This window comes from Danio rerio, chromosome 22 (genome assembly GCF_052040795.2).
Source record: "Danio rerio strain M-AB ecotype USA chromosome 22, GRCz13ab, whole genome shotgun sequence".
Classification (NCBI taxonomy): domain Eukaryota; kingdom Metazoa; phylum Chordata; class Actinopteri; order Cypriniformes; family Danionidae; genus Danio; species Danio rerio.
The window spans coordinates 36,023,304-36,045,000 of NC_141042.1; the positions used below are offsets into that span (position 1 = coordinate 36,023,304).

The window sequence follows — 21,697 nt, forward strand, 5'->3', positions numbered from 1 at the left end:
AAATTAGCCTGTTTACCGGAGTTTCTTGTAACATAGTTTGTTTGTTTTTTAATTCCCTGTCAGCTTAGTCAGGCCAAAATTCTGATTTTCACTGCCAAAACATCTGATATAAAAATATTAGAAGATTTTATTTCAAGTGATTCTTGGATTTTTCAGCAAACGGAACAAAGTGCTTATTTTTCTTCATTTCAACATTATTTATATGCATTAGCTGCTTATTTTAACATTAAATGCTATGTTTTTATATTTAATGTGTAATGCTTTCATATAATTAGTAAAATTGTCTAACATTTAACATTTATTTAAATATGTAAAGACTGCACCACTGGGTCTTGGTCATCAAAAAAAAAAAAAGACAAATTTTAATCACTGCTAGTTATTTTAAATGGTTTTTGCAGTGTGACAAATTAATCTTATAAGTACAAATAGACTATTCCATGTAGACTCTTAATTAATATTAGCTTATTAAAGTTCCATGAATAATTGTAAGAGACTTTAGATGGTGTATAGCTTGTGAATATAGCATGTTATATTACTCCCCAGAAATACTTTTAAGGTGGCAAACAATGCTTGCAAATTCGAACACAATCTCATGTCATTTTGACGTATTCCACAAACCCAGCCAGTCTCCGAGCATTTTGCCGGCATTGTTAAAGTCTTTTCAAATGCTTGATTATGAACAGAACATTCTCAGAAATGTTTTAAATTTATAAAGTACAATGTTACTAAACCCCAGAGTCAATATCACAACTAAGACGGAAATTTTGTTGCACAGAGTCTGTAAGCCGTTTAGCCTATTTTCCAATACAGAAATGCTATGATTTCAATTTAGTGGTGGTCCTCTGTTGCCTTCCATGTATAGAGAAAGAAGTCTTTTTTTTTTATTGGTACAGTGGGTTAGTTATCTTCTGTAGATTTAGCCTCCTTTTAGAGTTGGAATTGCTTCTCTTTAAGCATACAGCTAAAGGAATAGGATCATGCGGGTTTGTAACCAAAAAAAAAAAAAGTCTCTCAATGCGATTTATTTTTAGTTTTCGCTCACATTCGGCTTCTTGGAGTTTTTGTAATATCTCAGTGCGTTTGATTTATGTGGCTTATATTTCAGGAAATGTTTTCCTCAACAACAACAACAACAGCAGAAAAAAAAAGAGAGCGCTGAGATCCTCGACTGATGCAGTCTTCTCGAGTATCACAGATATATAGGAAAGATCTCTTGGCACGGCGTTATCAGTGATTTGCCTTGTTTTGTGTCCGTGTCCGCAGGGTACAGTTAGAGTCTTCCTGGTTTCATAACAAACAGAAGATATCCTTGGGAGCTTGTGTTATTGTCTAACCCAAAGCCACGTGTTTATCAGCATCTACATTAAATACACCGTTGGGTTGTGTTGATGTCTACCGCGAGGTGTTTATTGACGCAGGCCATTGATCTTCGACAGACTCAGCAGTCGCGTCTCTGTTAAACAAGTCAGCGGTTACGTCTTTCAGGCCATCTGTTGCCCCCGTTTTGGGTTGAGGGCACTACCTTCTGTTTTCGCCACACTGTGTCTTTTTACTGTTTGGAAAACACAGGCTTTGATCAGTTCTTGCCATCAAAGTGCAGCAAGAAAAAACAGGTACTTATCATTGCACTGTACTGCTGTTCGGTCTGAATAAAACGTTGGTCATCTTTGAAGAGGTCGTGTTTGGTTGGAACTTACCACAAGTATGCCCTTAAAGAAGCAGGTTTCTGTTGTGTGGTTAAAGGAACACTTTTTTTTGGGAAATGGGCTCATTTTAGAAGTATCCTAGAGTTAAACTGTTGAGTTTTACCATTTTTGAAACAATTCAGCCGATATCTGGTTCTAGCAGGAACACTTTTAGCTTAGAAAATATCACTGAATTAGATTAGACAGTTAGCATCTTCCTCAAAACAAAACAAACTGACCTATTTAAAGCTAAACTCTTCTGTAGTAGTTTTGTCACAATTTTGGAACTTTGATACGATACCTTGAAAAATATCGATTTTCGATACTGTGGGGAACAAATTCCGCAATATTGCAAGTAAGCAAATAAAATAAAAAAGGGAAATAATTACAAAACCATGTAATACTTACACAGGATACGTCACCAGTCTTTAGGTCCAAAATTCTTGTTAAATGTTCTGAATAAACGTTGGTCTGAATAAACATTGGTCTTCTTTGAAGAGATCACATTTGGTTGCAACTTACTGCAATTATGCCAAAAACAAGAATTAGGTTTCTGTTGTGTGGTTAAAGGAACACTCCACCTTTTTTGGAAATGAGTTTATACTAGAAGTATTCTAGAGTAAACTGTTGGGTTTACCATTTTTTTAAAATAAATTCAGCCGATATCTGGGTCTGGTGGGAACACTTTTTGCTTAGCTTAGCATACATCATAGAATTAGATTAGACCAGGGGTGTCAAACTCAATTCCTGGAGGGCCGAAGCCCTGCAAAGTTTAGTTCCAACCCTGCTCCAACACACTTACCTGTAGGTTTCAAACAAGCCTGAAGGAGTCAATTAGTTTGATCAGGTGTGTTAAATTAGGGTTGGAACTTTTGACACCTGTGGATTAGACCGTTAGCATCTTGCTGCTGAAAAAATCTTGAAGTGTGTTGACAATTGTCCTATTTAAAGCTGGACTCTTCTGCAGTAGTGTTGTCACAATACTGGCATTTTAATACGATACTTTACAAATATTGGTATTTGATACCGTTTTTACTGTGGGGAATAAATTCCGCAAATTTGATAAAATTATTTTTTAAAAGTTATTTTAATTATTGTCATATTTAAAGCTTGACTCTGTTGTAGTAGTGTTGTCACGATACTGAAACTTTCAACTTCGATAATTTCGATATGATACCTTGAAAAATATTGATTTTCGATACCATTTTCGATACTGTGGGGAATAAATTTCTCAACATTGCAATTATGCAAAAAAATGAATATCAAACACACCTGTCTGTAATTATCACGTGGTGTTCAGGTCCTAATTAATTGGTTCAGGTGTGTTTGATATGGGTAGCAACTGAAATCTGCAGGAAGGTGGCTCTCCAGGAACAGGGTTGGCCACCCCTGGTCTAGAAAATAGCAACTAATTTTAATTTCCCGTCCATTTTATTACATGGTGTCACTACAGAAGAATCTAGCTTTAAATAGGATTTGTTTTTAAGCAAGATGCTAATGGTCTGTTCTGATTGAATGATTTATGCTAAGCTATGCTAGAAGTGCTCTTACCAGACCCTAAGATCGGCTGAATGGATTCAAAAATGTGAAGCTGCCTATAAACACAGCATCTCTGGGTCTACAGAACAGAAATATAGAAGAGTCAAGCTTTAAATAGGTACATTATCAAAACTTGTTGTTATTGAGTTGCTAATGGTCTAATCGGATTCAATGATTGATGCTAAGCTAAAAGTGCTCCAACCAGTCCCCGAAATCGGCTGAATGGATTAAGAAATGGGAAGATGCCCATAAACACACCACCTCTGGGTCTACTACAAAACTTTGGAAGAGTCAAGCTATTAAAAAGGAAAATTATCTAAACTTAATATAATCAAGATGCTAATGGTCTAATCCAATTCAATGATTTATGCTAAGCTAAGCTAAAAATGCTCCCGCTAGGCCCAGAGTTTTGCTAAATGGATTAAAAATTAGGAAGCTGCCCATAAACACACCATCACTGGGTCTACTGCAGAACAGAACTATAGAAGAGTCAAGCTTTAAATAGGAAATATATGGAAACTTATTTTTATCGAGATGCTAATGGTCTAATCCAATTCAATGACTGATGCTAAGCTAAGCTAAAAGTGCTCCTGCCAGATCCTGAGATCAGCTGAATGGATTAAAAAATGGGAAGCTGCCCAAAAACATACCATCTCTGGGTCTAGTACAGAACAGAAGTACAGAAGAGTTGAGTATTAAATAGAAAAATTATTGAAACTTATTATTATTGAGATGCTAACGGTCTAATCTGATTCAATGATCTATGCTAAGCTAAGCTAAAAGTCCTCCCACCAGACCCTGAGATCGGCTGAATGGATTACAGATGTTTAAAACTCTACAGTTCAACTCTCGGGGAGTTCTAAAGTGGTCCTATTTCCAAAACAAAAGTGGACTTTTACTTGAAGCAAGCCCCCTCTGCAGCCTGTTTACGGACTCAAAAGAGAACAGAAAGGCTCATGGTTGTGGGCACCGAATGCTATCATCACTCCCTTGTGATTTGTCCTTCATTTTCGCACATTAGCAAACTCCCGCACCCCTCCTCCCTCTATATCCCTCACGTCTGCCATCCTGGCCTCCCCGGCCGGCCGTATCAGTCTGCTGAATGTGACAGTCCCAGCATCGCACTGCTCCAGCCCAGCACCTCCAGACCTTGCAGCTCATTCACAGATATTGCAGATTCACTCCTTCCCTTCGCTGCCAAGCGGCGTTACGGCCAGTGTGTGTGTGTATGTGTGTGTGTGTGTGAGAGAGGGCCATCTGGCCATCTTACTGCTTACGGCCATGATATTCTGAAACCTGAATGAGATTTGCACTGCTGATAAAGTCATATGGATATGCGTGTGTTTTTGGGGTTTCCTCCATCCATAAATGAGAGCTGAATCATTCACAGGCTTTTACATCCCTGAACAGGGTTTTACTGCTGTATCTAATTGAATCTTTCCCCTTTTTTTGGTCAGTTTAGCATATTGCCATTTTCCATTCATTAGGGCAGGTCATTTAGTCCTCCTATACCTTGTGGTTCATCATTCACTGAGCACTTTTATCTGTTTTATATCGTCGGGCTGATAAGGCCTTTTTTCCTGGTGCTCTTTTTGGTATGACCTTGTGGAAAGTACTGTATCTGCGTTTGTTGCCTGCAACTTTCTCTTTGATAAAAAGATTTTAAGCAATAATAACCTTTTTGTCTGGGTGGCCATAGACCGTGTGCCATGCGTTTTATACGTTTGGCAGACGCTTTTATCCAAAGCAACTCCCATTTATCAGTTCTTGCTTTCTCTGGCAATCAAACCCATGTCCTTGAGGTTGCTTGTGCCATGCTCTAGTGTTAGATCTACTGTTTATTCACTATGTAGGCTATAAGTATTCAAGCTATCTTCCAGAATGCAGTACATCTCTAGTAGGGATCCTGTAGAAGCCAAGTGAGACTAGTACTTTTTAGGGCTGCACGATTAATCGGAAAAAAGATCACGATCTCGATTTGACCCTACACATGATCTTGATTTAACTTTTCTACCATTCAGCCAATTAATCTTTCAGGAGAGAAGCTTTAAAGGTGGTCGCTAGAGCTGCACAATTAATCGTTTAAAGATCGCAATCTCGATTCGATGACCTAGACGATCTTAATTCAGCATTTCTACGATTCTGTCAATCATATTTTCAAGTTCAGAAGAGAAGAAAAGGCGGCTGCACGAGTCTTTTCATTGTTACACACACGTTGCTCAGTAACATTGACAGCTCCAAATGATGTTGAATGAGTCACACACTGTATTTATAAGGTATAATTAGGCCCACACAGAATCTGCGTGCGCAGATTTTCCGCAGATTTCTGGAGATATTTAGCCCATTATTAATTCTATTTATTTACTTGAGTAAATGTGTAAATATGAATTTATTCAGTTTTTATTCAGTAATTTGTTACTTTTTATTGAATATATTAAGGTTTTAGTTATGATACTCCACTGGATACTCCCAAAATAATACAGCAGAATTCTGCAGATTTTTACCAAAATTCTCCGCAGAAATAGCAAAAAACGTCCGCAGATTCCGTCTGGCCCTGGGTATAATTCACCTAAAAATGTCATTTTTGTCTTAACATAATGTTTTCACGATCAGTAAATCACACGTGCATGAGCTGCTGACTGTGAGCGGTTATCAAAGAGAAGCACGCGCGCTCTACTTAATGATAGACGCGTGTGCGTCTACTTTAGTGAACAGAACCTGCATATGTTGCGAGTAACAGGTAATACAGTTGTAAATAATATTCAGTTTGTGGCACAGAGTGATCGTTTGGGAGCCGCGCGCGAAGTATGAACAAGCACTTAGCAGTCAAAATGAAACCGAAAGTGTGCGCTTCATTTAAATGATCATATCGCATTTTAGAGTAATGATCACGACAAGCATTTGATTTGTTTTTACTTTCATAGCGAACCCACAGTTCTGCATGAAAATAAATGTTTACAATGTCAGTATTACTACTTTAGCCTATATATTGTTGAATTTAATCTGATAATGGCAAATGTCTGATTTTACCATTGAATAAATTTGTCTAATATGACCGATTGCGAGCATTTATCTCAAACATAATAATTCAACATCAGAATTATTATAAGAAAAGAATTATTTATAGAAACCAGTAGACCTACACATAATATTATTATCGATGTTGTGCCATATGTTTGTTTTTACCATACATTTGTTTTACATCTACAGAATCGTGAGAAAATCGTGATCTTTATTTTACGCAAAAAATGTGCGATTCTCATTTTAGCCAGAATCGTGCAGCTCTAGTGGTCGCACAAGTCTTCACAGGAACATAAACTCCTTCCAATGGCGTTAAAAGTATCACATAATGTATTTTTAAGATATAATTCACTCAGAAATAAAATTTCTATCTTCATGTAATGTTTTCCTTGCCGTAAAATCATACATGAGCTGACAACGAGGCTGTTTGTTTATTGCCGAGAACGTGCGTGCGTGCACCAATGATGGCTACTTTAGTGAACAGAACCTGCGTAGGCTGTGAATAACAGGTAATAAAGTTGTAAATAATGTTCAGTTTGTTGCACAGAGTGATCGTTTGAGAGTTGCACTGAAAGAATGATTTGCACGTGTGTGTATGTGTGTGTGTGTGTGTGTTTTTTAATAATAATTTTTTTAGGGTGGTTGTCACCTTTATTTGGAAGGGACAGTAGATGTTGCAGACAGGAAAGTATTGGTAGCAGAGAGAGGGAAAGGGTTGGCAAAGGACCTTAAGCCGGGAATCGATCTCGGGTCGCCGTGAGCACCATGGTGCTATATGTCAGCGCACCTAACCACTAGGCTATTGGCGCCGACGTGTGTTTTTTTTTATCGCAGTGACGGCAGCCATGAGCCGCACTTGGAAGTGAAAATGAAACTGGCCGCACATCATTTTAATGATCATATGGCATTTTGCGGTTATGGTTACGACAAGCATTTGATATGTTTTTTCTTTAATAGCTATTTTTCCTCCCCGCTGAGTGTTGTGCATGAAATTAAATGTTTATCAGTGTCAGTATAAGTACTCTAGCCTATAATGTTGAATATAATGCAAGAAGAAATCTGATAATGACAAATGTCTGATTTTACCAGTGAAAACAAATGGTCTTATAATGCTGACAATGACAGATGACAAGCACGTCTCAAATATAATAATTCAACTTTCTAATTATGAATAGTCGTATTCTGATGTCATCATTTTACTGTGAATATTGAAAGTCTGTTTAAGTCCACCATAATGACTGTACAAAATTAGCTTTTTAAGCAACAGTAGAATTACACATAGGCCTAATATTATTAGCGTTGTTTTACCATATCGTCACTTTAGAATTTTTGTCACGGACATTTTTGTCACGCTTGAGTTATTGACATAATCTTAATAAATGACAATTATGGGATGTATGGGAAACCAAATGTTACTGTTTGCTATGTGGATTGCAAAAACGTTAAAGCTCAATGTCTCAAAATCATTAAGAACGCAGATAGAACCTTATAATTCCAAGTAGAGCTGCACGATTCTGGCTAAAATGAGAATCACATTTTTTTTTTTTTTGCCTAAAATAAAGATCACGATTTTTTCACGATTCTGTAGATATAATAATAAAGGTTAATATGAGTGGGCTATTATTATTATTGCTATTCTCAAACGTGGTAAAACAGCAATAGGCTTTGTATAGCTGTACTTTTGGTTGAAATGCTAAATTTTATATAGACTTGGAATGGTGGACTTGAACAGACTTTAGATTTGTCCTGGTCATTAATGCTGATTATAATTCTGATGTTGAATTATTGTGTTTAAGCAGAAAATTACAGATTGTAAGCGTATATCTCAAAGTCTGTCACTGACTTGATTTTCGTGAATACAGAAGACTGGGTGGGTATTCTTACATTTCGGCGGGTTTTGGATACTTTTTGGGCTGGAATCAGTCAGCTACATCTAGCAACACTGTGTGCGCGCATTCACCCTCTCTGTGGTAACAGCTCATGGTCAGCTCACGTCACGTGTGATTTTGCGGGTGCAAATACATTACATGAAGACAGAAATTACATTTTTGAGGTGAATTATATCTTATAAATAAAGCATGCAACTCTTTCAACATCATTTGGAGGTGTCCACGTTCCTGAACAACGTATGTAAAACAAAGTGAAGACTTTTGCGGCCACCATTGCTTCTCTCCTGAACTTAAAAATATGAATGACAGAATCGTAAAAATGCTGGATTAAGATTGTCTAGGGGGTCGAATCGAGATCGCGATCTATTTACGATTAATTGTGCAGCTCTAATTCCAAGGCTTGTCAGCTTGCAGTAAACACAAACTAACCGATAGCCTATTTTAATTTCACAATACACATTCTTGGTCTTGATGTAGCTAAATGGTTGAATAGTTCACTTTGTTCTAAAATAAATGCTATATAAATGCCTATGTAATCTGTTCTACCTCCCCAAAATGTTTTTTCTTTTCGTATGATGTCCATAAAGCTGCTTAAGTTCCAACCAGCAGGTCTTGGCAGTCCTTCAGGAAAGTGTTAGTCCTCCAGAAATCATGTAAAACCTAGTATGCGACATTCTTTTAGTAATCCAATCAAGCACTGATGAAGCAAAATTATCATTCATGCTTTTATCTATTCTTTTCTGGTCAACTTGCTTTAGTTTACTCAAATATGTCAATGAAATATGTAACTACCATTGTAGGGGGGTCATGAAATCAATTCCTGCAGCCACAAACTGTGCCAGCAATTGGAAGGGCTGTCTTCGAGCAGTTGGGTGCATCTCTGGAGTGTTTTTGGGTCAGGATGGCGTCCTGGTACATGTTAAGAGCCTGGGGGTTCCCAGCTGTCACTGGTATTCTCTACCAACTGGCCTCAATTGTCTGTCTGCTCAAGTCTTTCTGAAATTTGGTGGGGGTCTTTAGCAGGAATCTGGTCTTTCGCTAAAACACACCCAATGGAGAAGCGACCCTATTTGACCCCAGAGCACTCTCCATAGTTTACACTTATTGGGAATTCTACCGAGTGGTTACTTTCTCAAGGCTTATGCGTTAAGTTCGCAAAATAGAAACACCTTTGTAGTTAGACATGATTACAAAGGGCTCATTTTGAAAGCCTTAGTTTTTAATTCAAAGAAGCACATTTGGAGGGTGACTTTTACAAGAATCTGATCTTCCGATAAAACACACCCAAAGGAGAAGCAACCCTAGTTGATCCCAGAAAAATCTTATTAGTTTATGCTACTTTTTGGGAATTTTACAGTGGCTATTTTCTCAAGACTCGTGTTTTAAGTGCTTAACGTAGAAACATCGTTGTAGTTAGACATGATTACAACGGGGTCTTGTAGAGTCTCCGATTTTTTTTTTTTTCATTCAAAGAAGCAAAAGTGGGGGTCTTTAACAAGAATATGACCTTCTGCTTAAACCAGCCGTGCTCATACTTGGTCCTGGAGGAGCGGTGTCCTGCATAGGTTTGCTACAACTTCCTTCAAACTACCTGGAAGTTTTTGTATACCTAGAAAGAGCTTGATTGGTTAATTCAAGTGTGTTTAATTGGGGTTGGAACTAAACTATGCAGGACACCAGTCCTTCAGGACTGAGTTTGGGCACCCCTTGCTTAAACACACCCAATGGAGAAACAACCCTAGTTGATCCCGGAGAAACAACCCTAGTTGATCCCAGAGAAATCTCCAAAGTTTACACTACTAATTAGCAATTCTACAGAGTGGATATTTTCTCAAAGCTCATGTTTTAAGTGCTCAACAGAGAAACATCTTTGTAGTTAGACAAGATTACAAAGGGCTCCAATAGAGACCCTGATTTTTTTCATTGAATGAAGCAAATTTGGTGGGGTCTTTAACAAGAATATGACCTTCCGCTTAAACCAGGGGTGCACAAACTCGGTTCAGTGTCCTGCATAGTTTAGCTCCAACTTCCTTCACACTTGCCTGGAAGTTTTTGTATACCAAGAAAGAGCTTTATTAGTAAATCCCGGTGTGTTTAATTGGGGTTGGAACCTAAATATGCAGGACACCAGTCCTTTAGGGCTTAGTTTGAGCACCCCTTGCTTAGGGCGTACTCACACTATATACAGTTGCCTTGAAGCGGGCCAAAGCACGCTTGTCCCCCCTGCCATCTCCCCCGACGGCCCGCACTCGCATTACTTTCGAGCCTGGGCTTACATCATCGATGATGCGCTGTTCAGTAAGCGCTCTCGCTCAGCACAGTGGAGATTTCTTCAGTTATATCGTTGAAGTCGTTTGGGACGCAGTCAAATATTTTACCGAACAGATCAGCCACTTTTGACGCTCTGAAACAATCCTCTTAAACAAGTCTTCGAGCTGCAGGAATTAGGAGGTTTGCTAAAGGTGTATCTGTGATGCAGTAAGTAGTTTGCGTCTTAACTAATATACAACAGTTTACGTTCATTGAACAGTGCGAATGATTAATTAATCCATATCAGACAGTCCCTTAAAGTCACGTCTCGTCTTCAGTTTTGGGCTTAGATGCGTTTTGCACTCATACTACAAGCGTACCGCGCCAAAGCCCAAGTGAACCGAGCTCAGGCACACCCCTTCTAACCGGGCCAGGGCCGGCCAAGTGAATTGTGTCTGATCCTGATTCAGAGCACTCACACTTTTTAAACGATCCGGGAAACGGGCCTGGGCACGGTTCGGATAGCATAGTGTGAGTAGGCCCTTAAACGCACCCAATGGAGAAGCAACCCAGTTGATCCCAGAGCACTCTCCATACTTTACTCTTCTTATTGGGAATTCTACAGAATAGTTACTTTTTCAAGGCTCATGTTTTAAGTGCTCAACGTAGAAGCATCTTTGTAGTTGGACATAATTACAAAGGGCTCCTATAGACACCCTGATTTTCTTTTTCAAAATAGCAGGTTTCACTTACTTCCTAAATTCAAAAGCATACATTAGGTTGGCATTCTCGTGCCAGCCGCACTAAATGTCCTAACCAGAGTTTATTAAGAAGATTTAAGCATAGTGTTTAAAGTTCTGCCTCAAAACGACTGCGTGACTCACCCAAGGCCATTCATTAATAGAATCAATCAAACAACTGACTATTAAATTTATAAGAATGCACACTGTAGTCTGGATGTAGGCTGTCACATTGTCTGAGGAAATTGTATCTTGAAGTACAGTGGGTGTTTTTTTTTCCACATTTATTTATAGTGTTTTACACTAGGCAGTAGGCAATGTGCTTTGGTCTTCAAAGCAAGTAGTGCTTTCTTCTGAAAAGACATTATCCTGCTACCTACACATCCTGAAGATTTAACGAGTACGACCTTTTTTTTTTGTAATCTCGTAATTGTTTTGTTGCTGTCACATAATTACATGCATCCAAGGAAGCTCTAAAACCGAGCACAGCCTGACTCTTCACAAAGCGCACTGCCATCTGAGAGAAATAGCTGACGACTGACTTTACCGAGTTTTAATCAAAGTGAACATGCGTTCCTTCTCGTTTGGGAAAGCAGCGCAATTCCCTAAATTGTTTCTCACGATTCATTTTAGCTCGTCATCAAATTAAAAACGCATTAGAGAGGTGTACAGCACCGGTACCCTCACTCTTTTTTTTTTTTTTTAACATATCCTAAAGCACAGAGGCATCCAATGCTGCTTTCCATGCAGGATACGAGCAGAAAAATCAAGTTACGTCATTTCTGCACGCCGCTATTATCCGATAGCTTTGTTTACGCTGCTTCTAATGCATTCATCGTTTATTAATGCGATAAGGGAAAGCGGGGGTGTACATAATTGCGACATAATCCGTTTAAGAGCTTGGTTTTTAAAAACATATTTTGCAGTGGCCTACAGGTGGGCGTTGAAACTCGAGATAGAGTCACGGTAATAAGCCGGAGGGACTAAAGTCCCCCATTGTTGAAGGCATGCATGTGGGGTCAATATGCTTTCCACACCCTTTTCTCAAGTATCGGGATGCTGACGGGTCGCCCGGTTCATGTTTGCTCTACGTTCATGTTTGGACCTGTGTGTTTGCAAGGGCATTTTCCTTTTGAAAGGACTCTGGGTGTGATGGTCCACCCCCGGCTGCAGTAGGCCTGCTGATGGCTTTATTTATGTTTTGTTTAATATGGATTCCCCACATACTGTTTTTTCCCGTTGTGCATCTCAAAGGCTCACTCATGCATCTAATAAATTGAATTGTTAAGGGACACAATATGGCTGCTGGTCTTGGTGTGCATACACACTACAGCTTACAGTGCATCAGAAAATTCATTGATTTCCTTTTCAGGGGTGTTGGGTTACAAGAACACAGAAACAAAAGCGCAATATGTCATCATGGTGCTTGAAGTTCTGAATTTTGCTATGGATTAGGTGATGCGTTAAATTTTTGGTTCCCAAAAATCAGTCATTCATTTGCCTTCGGCTTAGTCCCTTTATTGATCTGGAGTCACCACAGTGGAATGAGCCACCAACTTATCCAGCATATGTTTTATATAGCCAATGCACTTTTTATCTGCAACCCAGTACTGGGAAACATCCATACACACTCATTCACACATACACTACAGCCAACTTAGTTTATTGAATTCCCCTAAAGCACATGTGTTTGGACTGTGGGGGAAACCTGAGCACCCGGAGGAAACGCACACAAACATGGGGAGAACATGCAAACTTGAACCGAGACTCGAAACCAGTCACCTTGGAGGCCAAAAATATAATCCGACAATATGGTTATGCTAAAATCTATTAATTTTGTTGCACCATGCACCACACCAAGTTCAAAATAGCTCAATATTCCCCTCTACGGATTCAGTAACAGAATATGCGCAAACTTCTCCAAGCATGAACCAGACATGCTCACCGGAAAGTCCACTCAAATAATGGATTGACAAGGCATTTCAATCCTGCTTCTGGCAATATAGCGCAACTGTGCTGTCATTGCTACTCTGGCAAACAGAGTGCATCTCGACTTGTTTACTGTCAAATCAGTGTCCTGATTTTGCTAGCTTATTTTACTTGGCTTTTTTTGTCAGGAAGTTAAGGAGTTAAATCTTGAATGACATGAGTTAATAATTATTACAAGCAGTTTTGGTTGTCAGCCAAGTGTGGCCAGAATTTTCAGTTTCGTTTTTAGCCCAGTATGTTCATTTAGTTTGTCACTAAATGGATCCCTGCTTCAATTTAGTGGATTATTTAGTCACTGTTTACACTGCCAGTTAAATGTGACTTAATTCCGATTGTTTGGTAGTAAGTGACACAGATCAGGGGTGTCCAAACTCGGTCCTGGAGGGCCGGTGTCCTGCTGAACTTAGTTCCAACTTGCTTCAACACACCTGCCTGGAAGTTTCTAGTATACCTAGTAAGAGCTTAATTAGCATGTTCAAGTGTGTTTGATTAGGGTTGGAGCTAAACTCTCCAGGACACCGGCCCTCCAGGACCGAGTGTGAACACCCCTGGTGTAAACACACACACACAAAAGGCATGCAGTCAGATATTCAGAGATCGGTTTCAGGCCTCCTTCATATGTAGAAATAAATCAGATATGTGACAATGTGATCATATTTAGGCAGAACATATTTATTGAGGCATTCCGGTTTGTACGTCGTTAAACATGAGACAATGTGGTCCTTCTCGGCGGTTTAAAGACGTAGAAGAAAGAGCCTGTGTGGAGACGCAGATGTGGTAAACATCAACAACAGAGGTAACATGAGGGTCAGTTGCCACAATTAGCTTCCAGCAGACCTGATATCTCTCGTACCCAGAAATTCTTCAGAATGGTGTAAGACACCATATAATAATCATAGACACAAGCTGCAATGCTTTTACAGATGCGAACCAATGATTGAAACTAGACTCTTCAGGACACTAGCCCTCCTGGACTGAGTTTGGACACCCATGGTTTAAACAGACAGGCAAAAAAATCAGATATAGGCAACAAATCTGAATTGAAAGACCTGACAGTGTAAACAAGGCCTTAGTTGCATCCCCTTCTTGTAGTTGCGTCCCTAAATTATCCCTTTTATTTAGTTTTATCCAACAAAATTTTCATTTAGTTGCACACAGTAGTTTTTCTATTTGATTTCATACCTCTTTCTCCAACCTTTCTAAACATATTAAACATTAATTTGTAAGCACCCTTATATTATATGTTTATAAACTAGTAATTTTAGAATAAAATGTGTTTCTAAAGCTATGGCCTAGTGGTTTTCAGATATCTTTTCTAGTGTCAAGGGATCAAACTTTAAAATTACATTGGGTATTTCAGACCACTATAACATTTTCATTATCTGCTAATTACTAAACATGTAAGATCTCGGAGCATTGTTTTTTAAAAAAGGTAAACATTTCATCAGTCTTTTCAGTAACTAATATGAAGGCATGAATTATTTCTATTTCTATCATTAGCTCATGTTAACTGGTCTGAGTCTGGGCTCCATTGGCGACTTCCATCCTATTACCAGGGCCAGTTTGCTTTTCTAGTCGCGAATGACTTATTTAGCCAGCCTCTATCTTCTTTTCCTCATGCCCTGCAGTTGCCATTAATAGAAGGCTCAGCTATGTCAGTGCTGGGTGGGGAAGGAGTACAGTGCGAAGTGGAGAAGGTCAGCTTTGAGCTGACCGGGGCTTAGGCAAAAGCAAGCGTTCTGATTGGCTCCTGGAGGTATTCCAGGGGCTGCGGACATCCAGGCTGACTGCTCACGCATACAGCATGCTATTGATGGCACCGTATCGGAGTCATTAATCACTGCAGTCAGTCTCTTCAGGGAGAGGCCCACTCTCGGTTACTCACTCGCCAAATGAGGAGTGTGGTTATAACCCCTGACCCTGCTGAGGGTGCATACCTCACTATAATGGGAACGACTTCAGGGTACTGCTCAGGGACTCTCTGAACTAATGCTATGACAGTGAGAGCCTTGCAGGTTTTTACTGTTTTGGCAGTACCTTCGGTTGGTAGCTATTTAAAGGCATGGCGTCAAGTGCCTTGCCAACACCAGTGAGGAAAATACAGACATGCAGTATGAATTGACCTAAGTGAGCTGTTGCTGATGGCTTCTAATGTAATTTCTCATCTCCTCTCCCTCTCTCTATCTCTCTCTCTCTAATATTTAATGCCTACCTCCTTCCCAGGCAAAGAATTAATAACTTAAATGAACCGAACAAGAAGGTGCTTGGTACCCATCTTTCTTTACAGATTCTGTTCCAGTCCTTTTTAAAATTCGGAATAGCCAACAATTTAAGGCACACAGCAAAACAAACAAGCTGGCAACATTACTTTTAAGGCAGTTTACTCCAAGGCAGTTTACTCTCTCTGCTTGTTTAAGGAAGGCAGGTTTGCTTTGCTTGAATAAAATTCCCTGTCTGAGATCACCTTGCCTGTGGTCATATTCTCAGTACTCAGCTTGCAGCATGTTAATTGTAGAATATTGATAGAGTTTTCGGTATTTGCCAGGTTTAAACTTTGTCACGATTTGTGTATATCGTGTTTTCAATGCCTAATGTTTATTTATATCATATACTTCGATCTCTCAAGCAGCGCATTTATATTTCAGAGCTGTGAGCTTCGGTAAATGTTGTTTTGCGGCATGAACAGTGAATCCTGTATTTGCACTGAGGGTTGGGAATGAAGGTATACAGGTCTAGTCCATCCAGGTGCAAATGAATGAAATGGATTCAATAAATAACCGTTGTCTTTCTCTTGACATTTAAAGAAATGCATTAACTCGATCTATCTTGTATGGTTTATAAAAGAAGATGGTGTAAAAAGAGCTTATCCAGCAAGGCACCTGAGATCATTTTTTTTCCAAGAGTAAACAGGGGTGACTTGCTCCAACTGGAATGCGTGACTCAATGCCTTTTATAAGCTTGTCCAATAGCGTGGGCCCCCAGGGGGCTGATGGACAAGAGGTGTCACCATGGTACCAGGGCAAAGGGCGCTCTTCCCTCTTTGCCAACTGCACTGTTGTCTGCAAACCTATTACTGCCTGCCCTCTCCCCCAACCTACATACATCCTTGTCAAATCCTAATCTCCCAGAGTGTCCAGTGGACTGTTTCAGGCCTTCAACACAATGAGCCTCTGTAGTAGTCCTGGCATGCAGGGACTGGTCGGGATCCTTACTTTTTTTGTTCCCACGCATGAAATGATTTCCATTTTGTCTTTAGAGCAGAACGGTCCATTTCAAAGACTTCACGTTTGGCTGCTGAAAGAGTCCGATTCGACTGCCGGTGAGCCTGGCGGCAGGGTTCCTGCGACCAATACAGCTTCTTGTGCCGTGCTGATCAAGGGAGGAATGCTGTGATAGGCCCCTTTTTTTCCACCTTTCTGAGAGCAGCCCGCCATTCCTGCGAACTGAAAGGGCGTCTTTATCCGTAACCGGAGATGAGGTTTAAGTTCTTTCATGTACCTGCCAATTCCATCAGGCTCTTTGTGAATGCTCAATGGTGGGACTGTAGTGGAAAAGTGCGGAAAGCTGAAGAGGGTCATGCTACTGACTGTACCTCCAGCCATACCTGTCAGCATCAGTGATGTGCGATAAGACTTCAGGCATTCTGCAGATGTCTAATCCAAGCCTTTAAAAAAATCCTTGTCAAAAGGTAAAAAGGTTTTCAGCTGGAGGTGGAGTTTTGGTTTTTAGTCAACAGTCTAAGATCGACTTAACAAGTTTAAAGCCGGATCATAGGCACATGTTTGAAAGGTATTGTAAACCAGCTTGGTAAATTGCAGTCTGATGTGTGAAATGTTTAAAGAGTGAGGTTTTTTTTTTTTTTTATGTGATTGAGCTTGCTGGAGGAAGTTGTGGGTGCAGGTGTCGCTGTGATAACATATTCAGGAACAGCAGCACTTTAATCTTCTAATGTCAATATGAAAACGTGTTCTCGTCTCAATTGTATTTTGTGTAATATGACTTCTGTCTAACAAGACCAAAAAGAAACTGGGCTGAGGATTGATTGTGTGAATAGGAGCGGTTGCACAACATGTCTTGCTGGAAAGTAAAGTGAGTTCAGACAAGCTGTGCTACTGTTTTTTTTTTTTTCTTCTAGCAAAACCTGAGTAACAATTTGGCAGATTTATTTGATGGTCTGTGCAGGCAATGAATTCCCCGCTTGCATAATAAAAGTTACTATCAAGTCAACTACTGTTAGAAGGGTTTCCGTGACTCCTTCCAAATGGTTTTAAACCATCTGGATCAAGCACAGGCACTAAATTCAATCTGCGGTGGCTTGAAATGAATAGCTTATTGAACTGACCCAATCTGATTCGAGTTTATTTTTATTTGAAAATCTATAGAGGAAGCGTCCCAGCAGATTGTTAGCCATTTGATGATCCATGCTGTTTGCAATAATCCTCTGTTTTGTTAAACAGTCTCTGAAATTCCTCCTCATAACCTGCAAACACACCTTATGTTCCATCTCCACATTGCCGTGTTATTGCTCTCCGTAGCATTCCTGTTTTTCTGTCAAGCCATATGTCTTTGATTTTTCATTTGGCGTCTTTCTAAACATTCAGAGACTGTGTTTTGTAGGCGTCTGGTTGAGCGAGCAAAACACACCTGACTTTGAAAACGACGGTTTATTTATTTTTTTGGACTTGGTTATAGGAGTAAAGTTTCCTGCTGGCTTTCAGAATGAACCTCCGAGGGATAGCTGGGTGAATTGGACCCACGGTGTTGTTGTTCGGGAGTCTTCTTCTGAAGAAGCTCCTCTTGAACCCCTGCTGAACACGGGGAGCGTGAGAGACCGCCCCACCCCTCTTGCATCCGCTTTCCACGTTCATAGGTTGGCCGCAAGGACTCGAGAGCAGATCTCAGGGGAAATCAGCTGCATTGTATGGAGCTGCTCCCTCTTCAAATGCATAAAATCTGCAGCCCACCCTGCACTAAACCCATCCCTCTTTTCACCGCAGGCTTTTTCGTCTTCCTCTCTGAATGAAAGACCTGCATGAATAACAAACCTCTAGAGTGTAGAGCTCTCCCCCCCATGGGACAATTCAGACGGTGTGCATTCCTCTGAAGTGTTTGAACCAGTCGGTCGCTATGGACTGACCCCCTGTCTCCGTCCATTTCTTTCGACACTCACGGAGCGAGTTACTCTTCCAGTGCAGGATGTTTTTTTCCAGGGACATGTTCGGTGACGAATGAGGCAGAGAGCGAATGAAAGGCACAGTGTGAGAGGAGAAAAGGGAGAGAAAGCTGTGAATGGTAATCAGATTAGTCTTGATCCACCTGTGTATGCGTGCGTGTGGGTAAGCAAGCGGTGCAAAACATCAGTGCTGGCATAGACTAAAGATCTGGCTTATACCATTAACCAAAAGTGATTTATGGCACCGACGTGATACATCACTTATTATATGCCTTGGTTAGTTTTTGAAATGTTGCAACCTAATTGGCTGGTGTTTTAAGAATTAACTAGGGAGTTGGTAAGGTCAACAAGTTTGTCTTTGGGATATGGTTTTTAAACTGTAAAATTTCTTTAAAAAATGAATTTGTCCTACAAAGAAGGGGTCAGGTAAACCTTAACTGTATCATGAAAGAAATAGTGTTGTTTTGTCCTCCATTTTAGTCTCCATGAATTGCTGAGACTTCTATTTCAATACGTTGATGTATTTAAAACTGAAATTGAATATTGAGTACTGGACGGGGCTTTCTTGTTGCGCTTAATTCCGGTTAGCGAGTATGTTTAAGAATATTGTGACTAAATCCATCAAACTGGTGTCAAGATGGAGGCAAGTGGTAGGATATGGGTCTAACTAGGAAAACTAGGCATTCACAATACATCAATTTGTCAATGATATCGCTATATGCGCATCCACAATAGTCGCATCGCAGAGTCTGCAATGTTAAATTGCTATTATAGTTGACCAGGAGCCACAGTCGAAAACACTCATTTATGGAGTCATTGAAAAGTTTAACCATAAAGTTAGCAAAAAGCTAATTATTTATGTATTGCATGTGAGGATTTGAAGTAGGGCTGGGCGATATGTCAAAAATGCAATCTGCATAATAATTTTCCATATTGAATAATAACGATGTATATTTCAATATAAGTTGTCAACACTTCCCGATTTAAAGGAGTATTTAAGCAATGACTGAAGCCACAAAAATAGAGAGGGTCCATTCAATGGCGTAACATTTTCGGCTGATAATTTTTGGTGGCTGAAAATTCGGTGCATCTCTGACACACTTTTAGATTCCCATTGTTGCACATTTTTGCTGTGTTTAGAGTAATATAAAGTAAAAAAGCCCAGAGCTTATTGTTGTGCCCGATTCACATGGGGTTCAGTGTCGACGCTTGACGAGGGTGTGTCTGAAGTTGGGGCTTCAGCCACAGAAATTAGTCCGCAATTGAGTACTGTCTCAGCTGGTGTATTAGCATAAAATGATCTGATTGGCTGCCGCCTCTGTTGGCACTTGAAAAGATGAGAAGTTCCCAACTTCTGCAGCAAGCAATATCATTGAAGCAGCGCTGACAGATCCACAATGCAGTTCGGCAATGCCAGATATCACTCATTCAAAGTGAATGGGAAGCGTTGATGCTCCGCGTGAATGTGACATGTTATCGCGATTCGATATAATATCGTTTATCGGTGCCACCCAGCTCTAATTTCAAGTCAGTTTAAAAAATTCAGGCAAAATAAATTATGTTTGCAACTTGAAAGATTTAAAAGTATTTATGTAAATGATATAGACTAAGTGTTAATTTAAATTAATTATGTTTGCATACCTGCTCCCAGAAAACCATTTAGCACTGTACATTTTATTTTTATCTTTGCTCTATCGATGCTCATGATTGGCTTATTATATTTTATGCAGATTCAATCTTACAAAATCATCTCAATGCTTCATAATAAAATTCATAATTTAGCCATTCCCCCTGATCTATTCGTTATCCTCCATATTACAATAGAAATGTGTCGCAATATCATTTTTTTTCTCTAATATCATGCAGCCCTATTGTTTTCCCATTGGATAAACTAGCACAAATTAATTGTTCTCCTAAATATTAACAACAACATACGTTGCTTTCATTTGGACTTGATGTTCTTACCCATTTCAGAACATTTACATCGACATTTATTTATATAAAGTGCATCGGTCAGAAAAGTCACTATCGCCTTTCTCTAATGAACTGCTTGTTAATAAATTCCTGTATTTCTCTTTCTCAATGCAGGTCTTCGAGGCAGCCCCCTTAACTATGGGATTTCAGAACTACTGAGGGCACTTTCACAAAAGGAGGGAGAAGGGGCCGGCACCGGGAACAAAAGGAGAGGATTGAGCTTTTGAAAAGAGGATCAGTTCTTTCGGCCCCAGCGGGGTGCATGCTGCCCCCTCAACTGGACGTCCTCTTTTGTACGAGCGAGGGAAAATAAAAGCAGGCATGCGCAATAAACTCAAAAAGTTCCGGGATGGGGGACGCCCCATGCTGGGACAGTGGGACAGGACTCTTGTGGTGCTGCTGATGGCTTTGGCGCTGACAGTAACGGACGTCCGGGCTTCCTGGGATCAGATGGAGGTTCTAGGAGATGTAAAGTTGGAGGCGTCTATGCACTCTGCCGTGCTTTCGGACATCCGGGAGGCGGAAGCAGTGTCACAGCCTAGCGGATTCCCAGACTCCTCTGCGGTGGTGGGCAGGGTGTTTCGATTGCAGGTGCCCATCAAAGCGAAGGACTCCGGGAGCATAGTAAAGGTGAGAGAGGCAGTTCCTTCAAAGCTTAAAATGCATTGCAAATGTATGCAAACAAATTTGTCCCCTCGGTGCTCAGCGGATCGTCCCTGGTATATCAGATAGCATCACATCAACACTCCCCAGCCAGTGTACTCAGTCAGTGCAAAAAAAAAAAAAGACGTGACTTTGCCCCAAGCACTGTTCAAATCTTATTCTATGCTTTCCTTATGACTGATGGAGCATAAAATATGTTGGTCCCTGTAATAACGCAATACTACTCGCAAACACGTGGTCTGCATCCTTGATGGCGCGGAGCTCTCTGAGATCTGCGAACAGACATGCGGGGGTGCTTTACATTCAGATCAACGGCATAAACAAATCTGTTTGTTTACCAAAATTCAGTGTTTGTATTCCGCTTTGGAGTAGTTGATGCTACAATTGGATTTTGTTTATACATTTTTTTAAAAATGCCTTTGTTTCTTATAGCTTATTTCTTGTTTCTTGACCAAATATTTAAAATAGGTATGTTCTAGACAAGGATGCGTTTCAGAAAACTAGTCTATTTTAAACGAGTTGTTCCCTTAAAATGAGCTAAATAACCTGCCAGTGGGATAAAAGTTGCAGACTCGTTTTTACTTTTTTATTAATATACTTTTTACCACTTTGACAGATTATATAGCAATTTTTTAAAGAGAAACTTTGACTAGCAGGATTACTACGGATAATGGAATTTCTGGAATATCATGGAGTATTAAAAGGTCCAGACATCGAAAGTCAGGGAGTTATTTTATGTTTTTGTGCATGATATTGAATGGCAAGCATTTTTGT

At 39.9% G+C, this 21,697-nt stretch overlaps 1 protein-coding gene across 3 annotated transcripts in view; it reads left to right on the forward strand.

Moving 5' to 3' along the window:
• dag1 (dystroglycan 1) overlaps positions 1-21,697 on the forward strand; it is a 62,354-nt gene that overhangs the window by 22,224 nt on the left and 18,433 nt on the right. For all 3 annotated transcript variants that reach the window (XM_087302360.1, XM_087302359.1, NM_173274.2), the window contains 1 exon segment: positions 20,375-20,890. In XM_087302360.1, coding sequence (XP_087158486.1) covers positions 20,582-20,890 — 309 coding nt within the window. In that variant the 5' untranslated portion in view covers positions 20,375-20,581.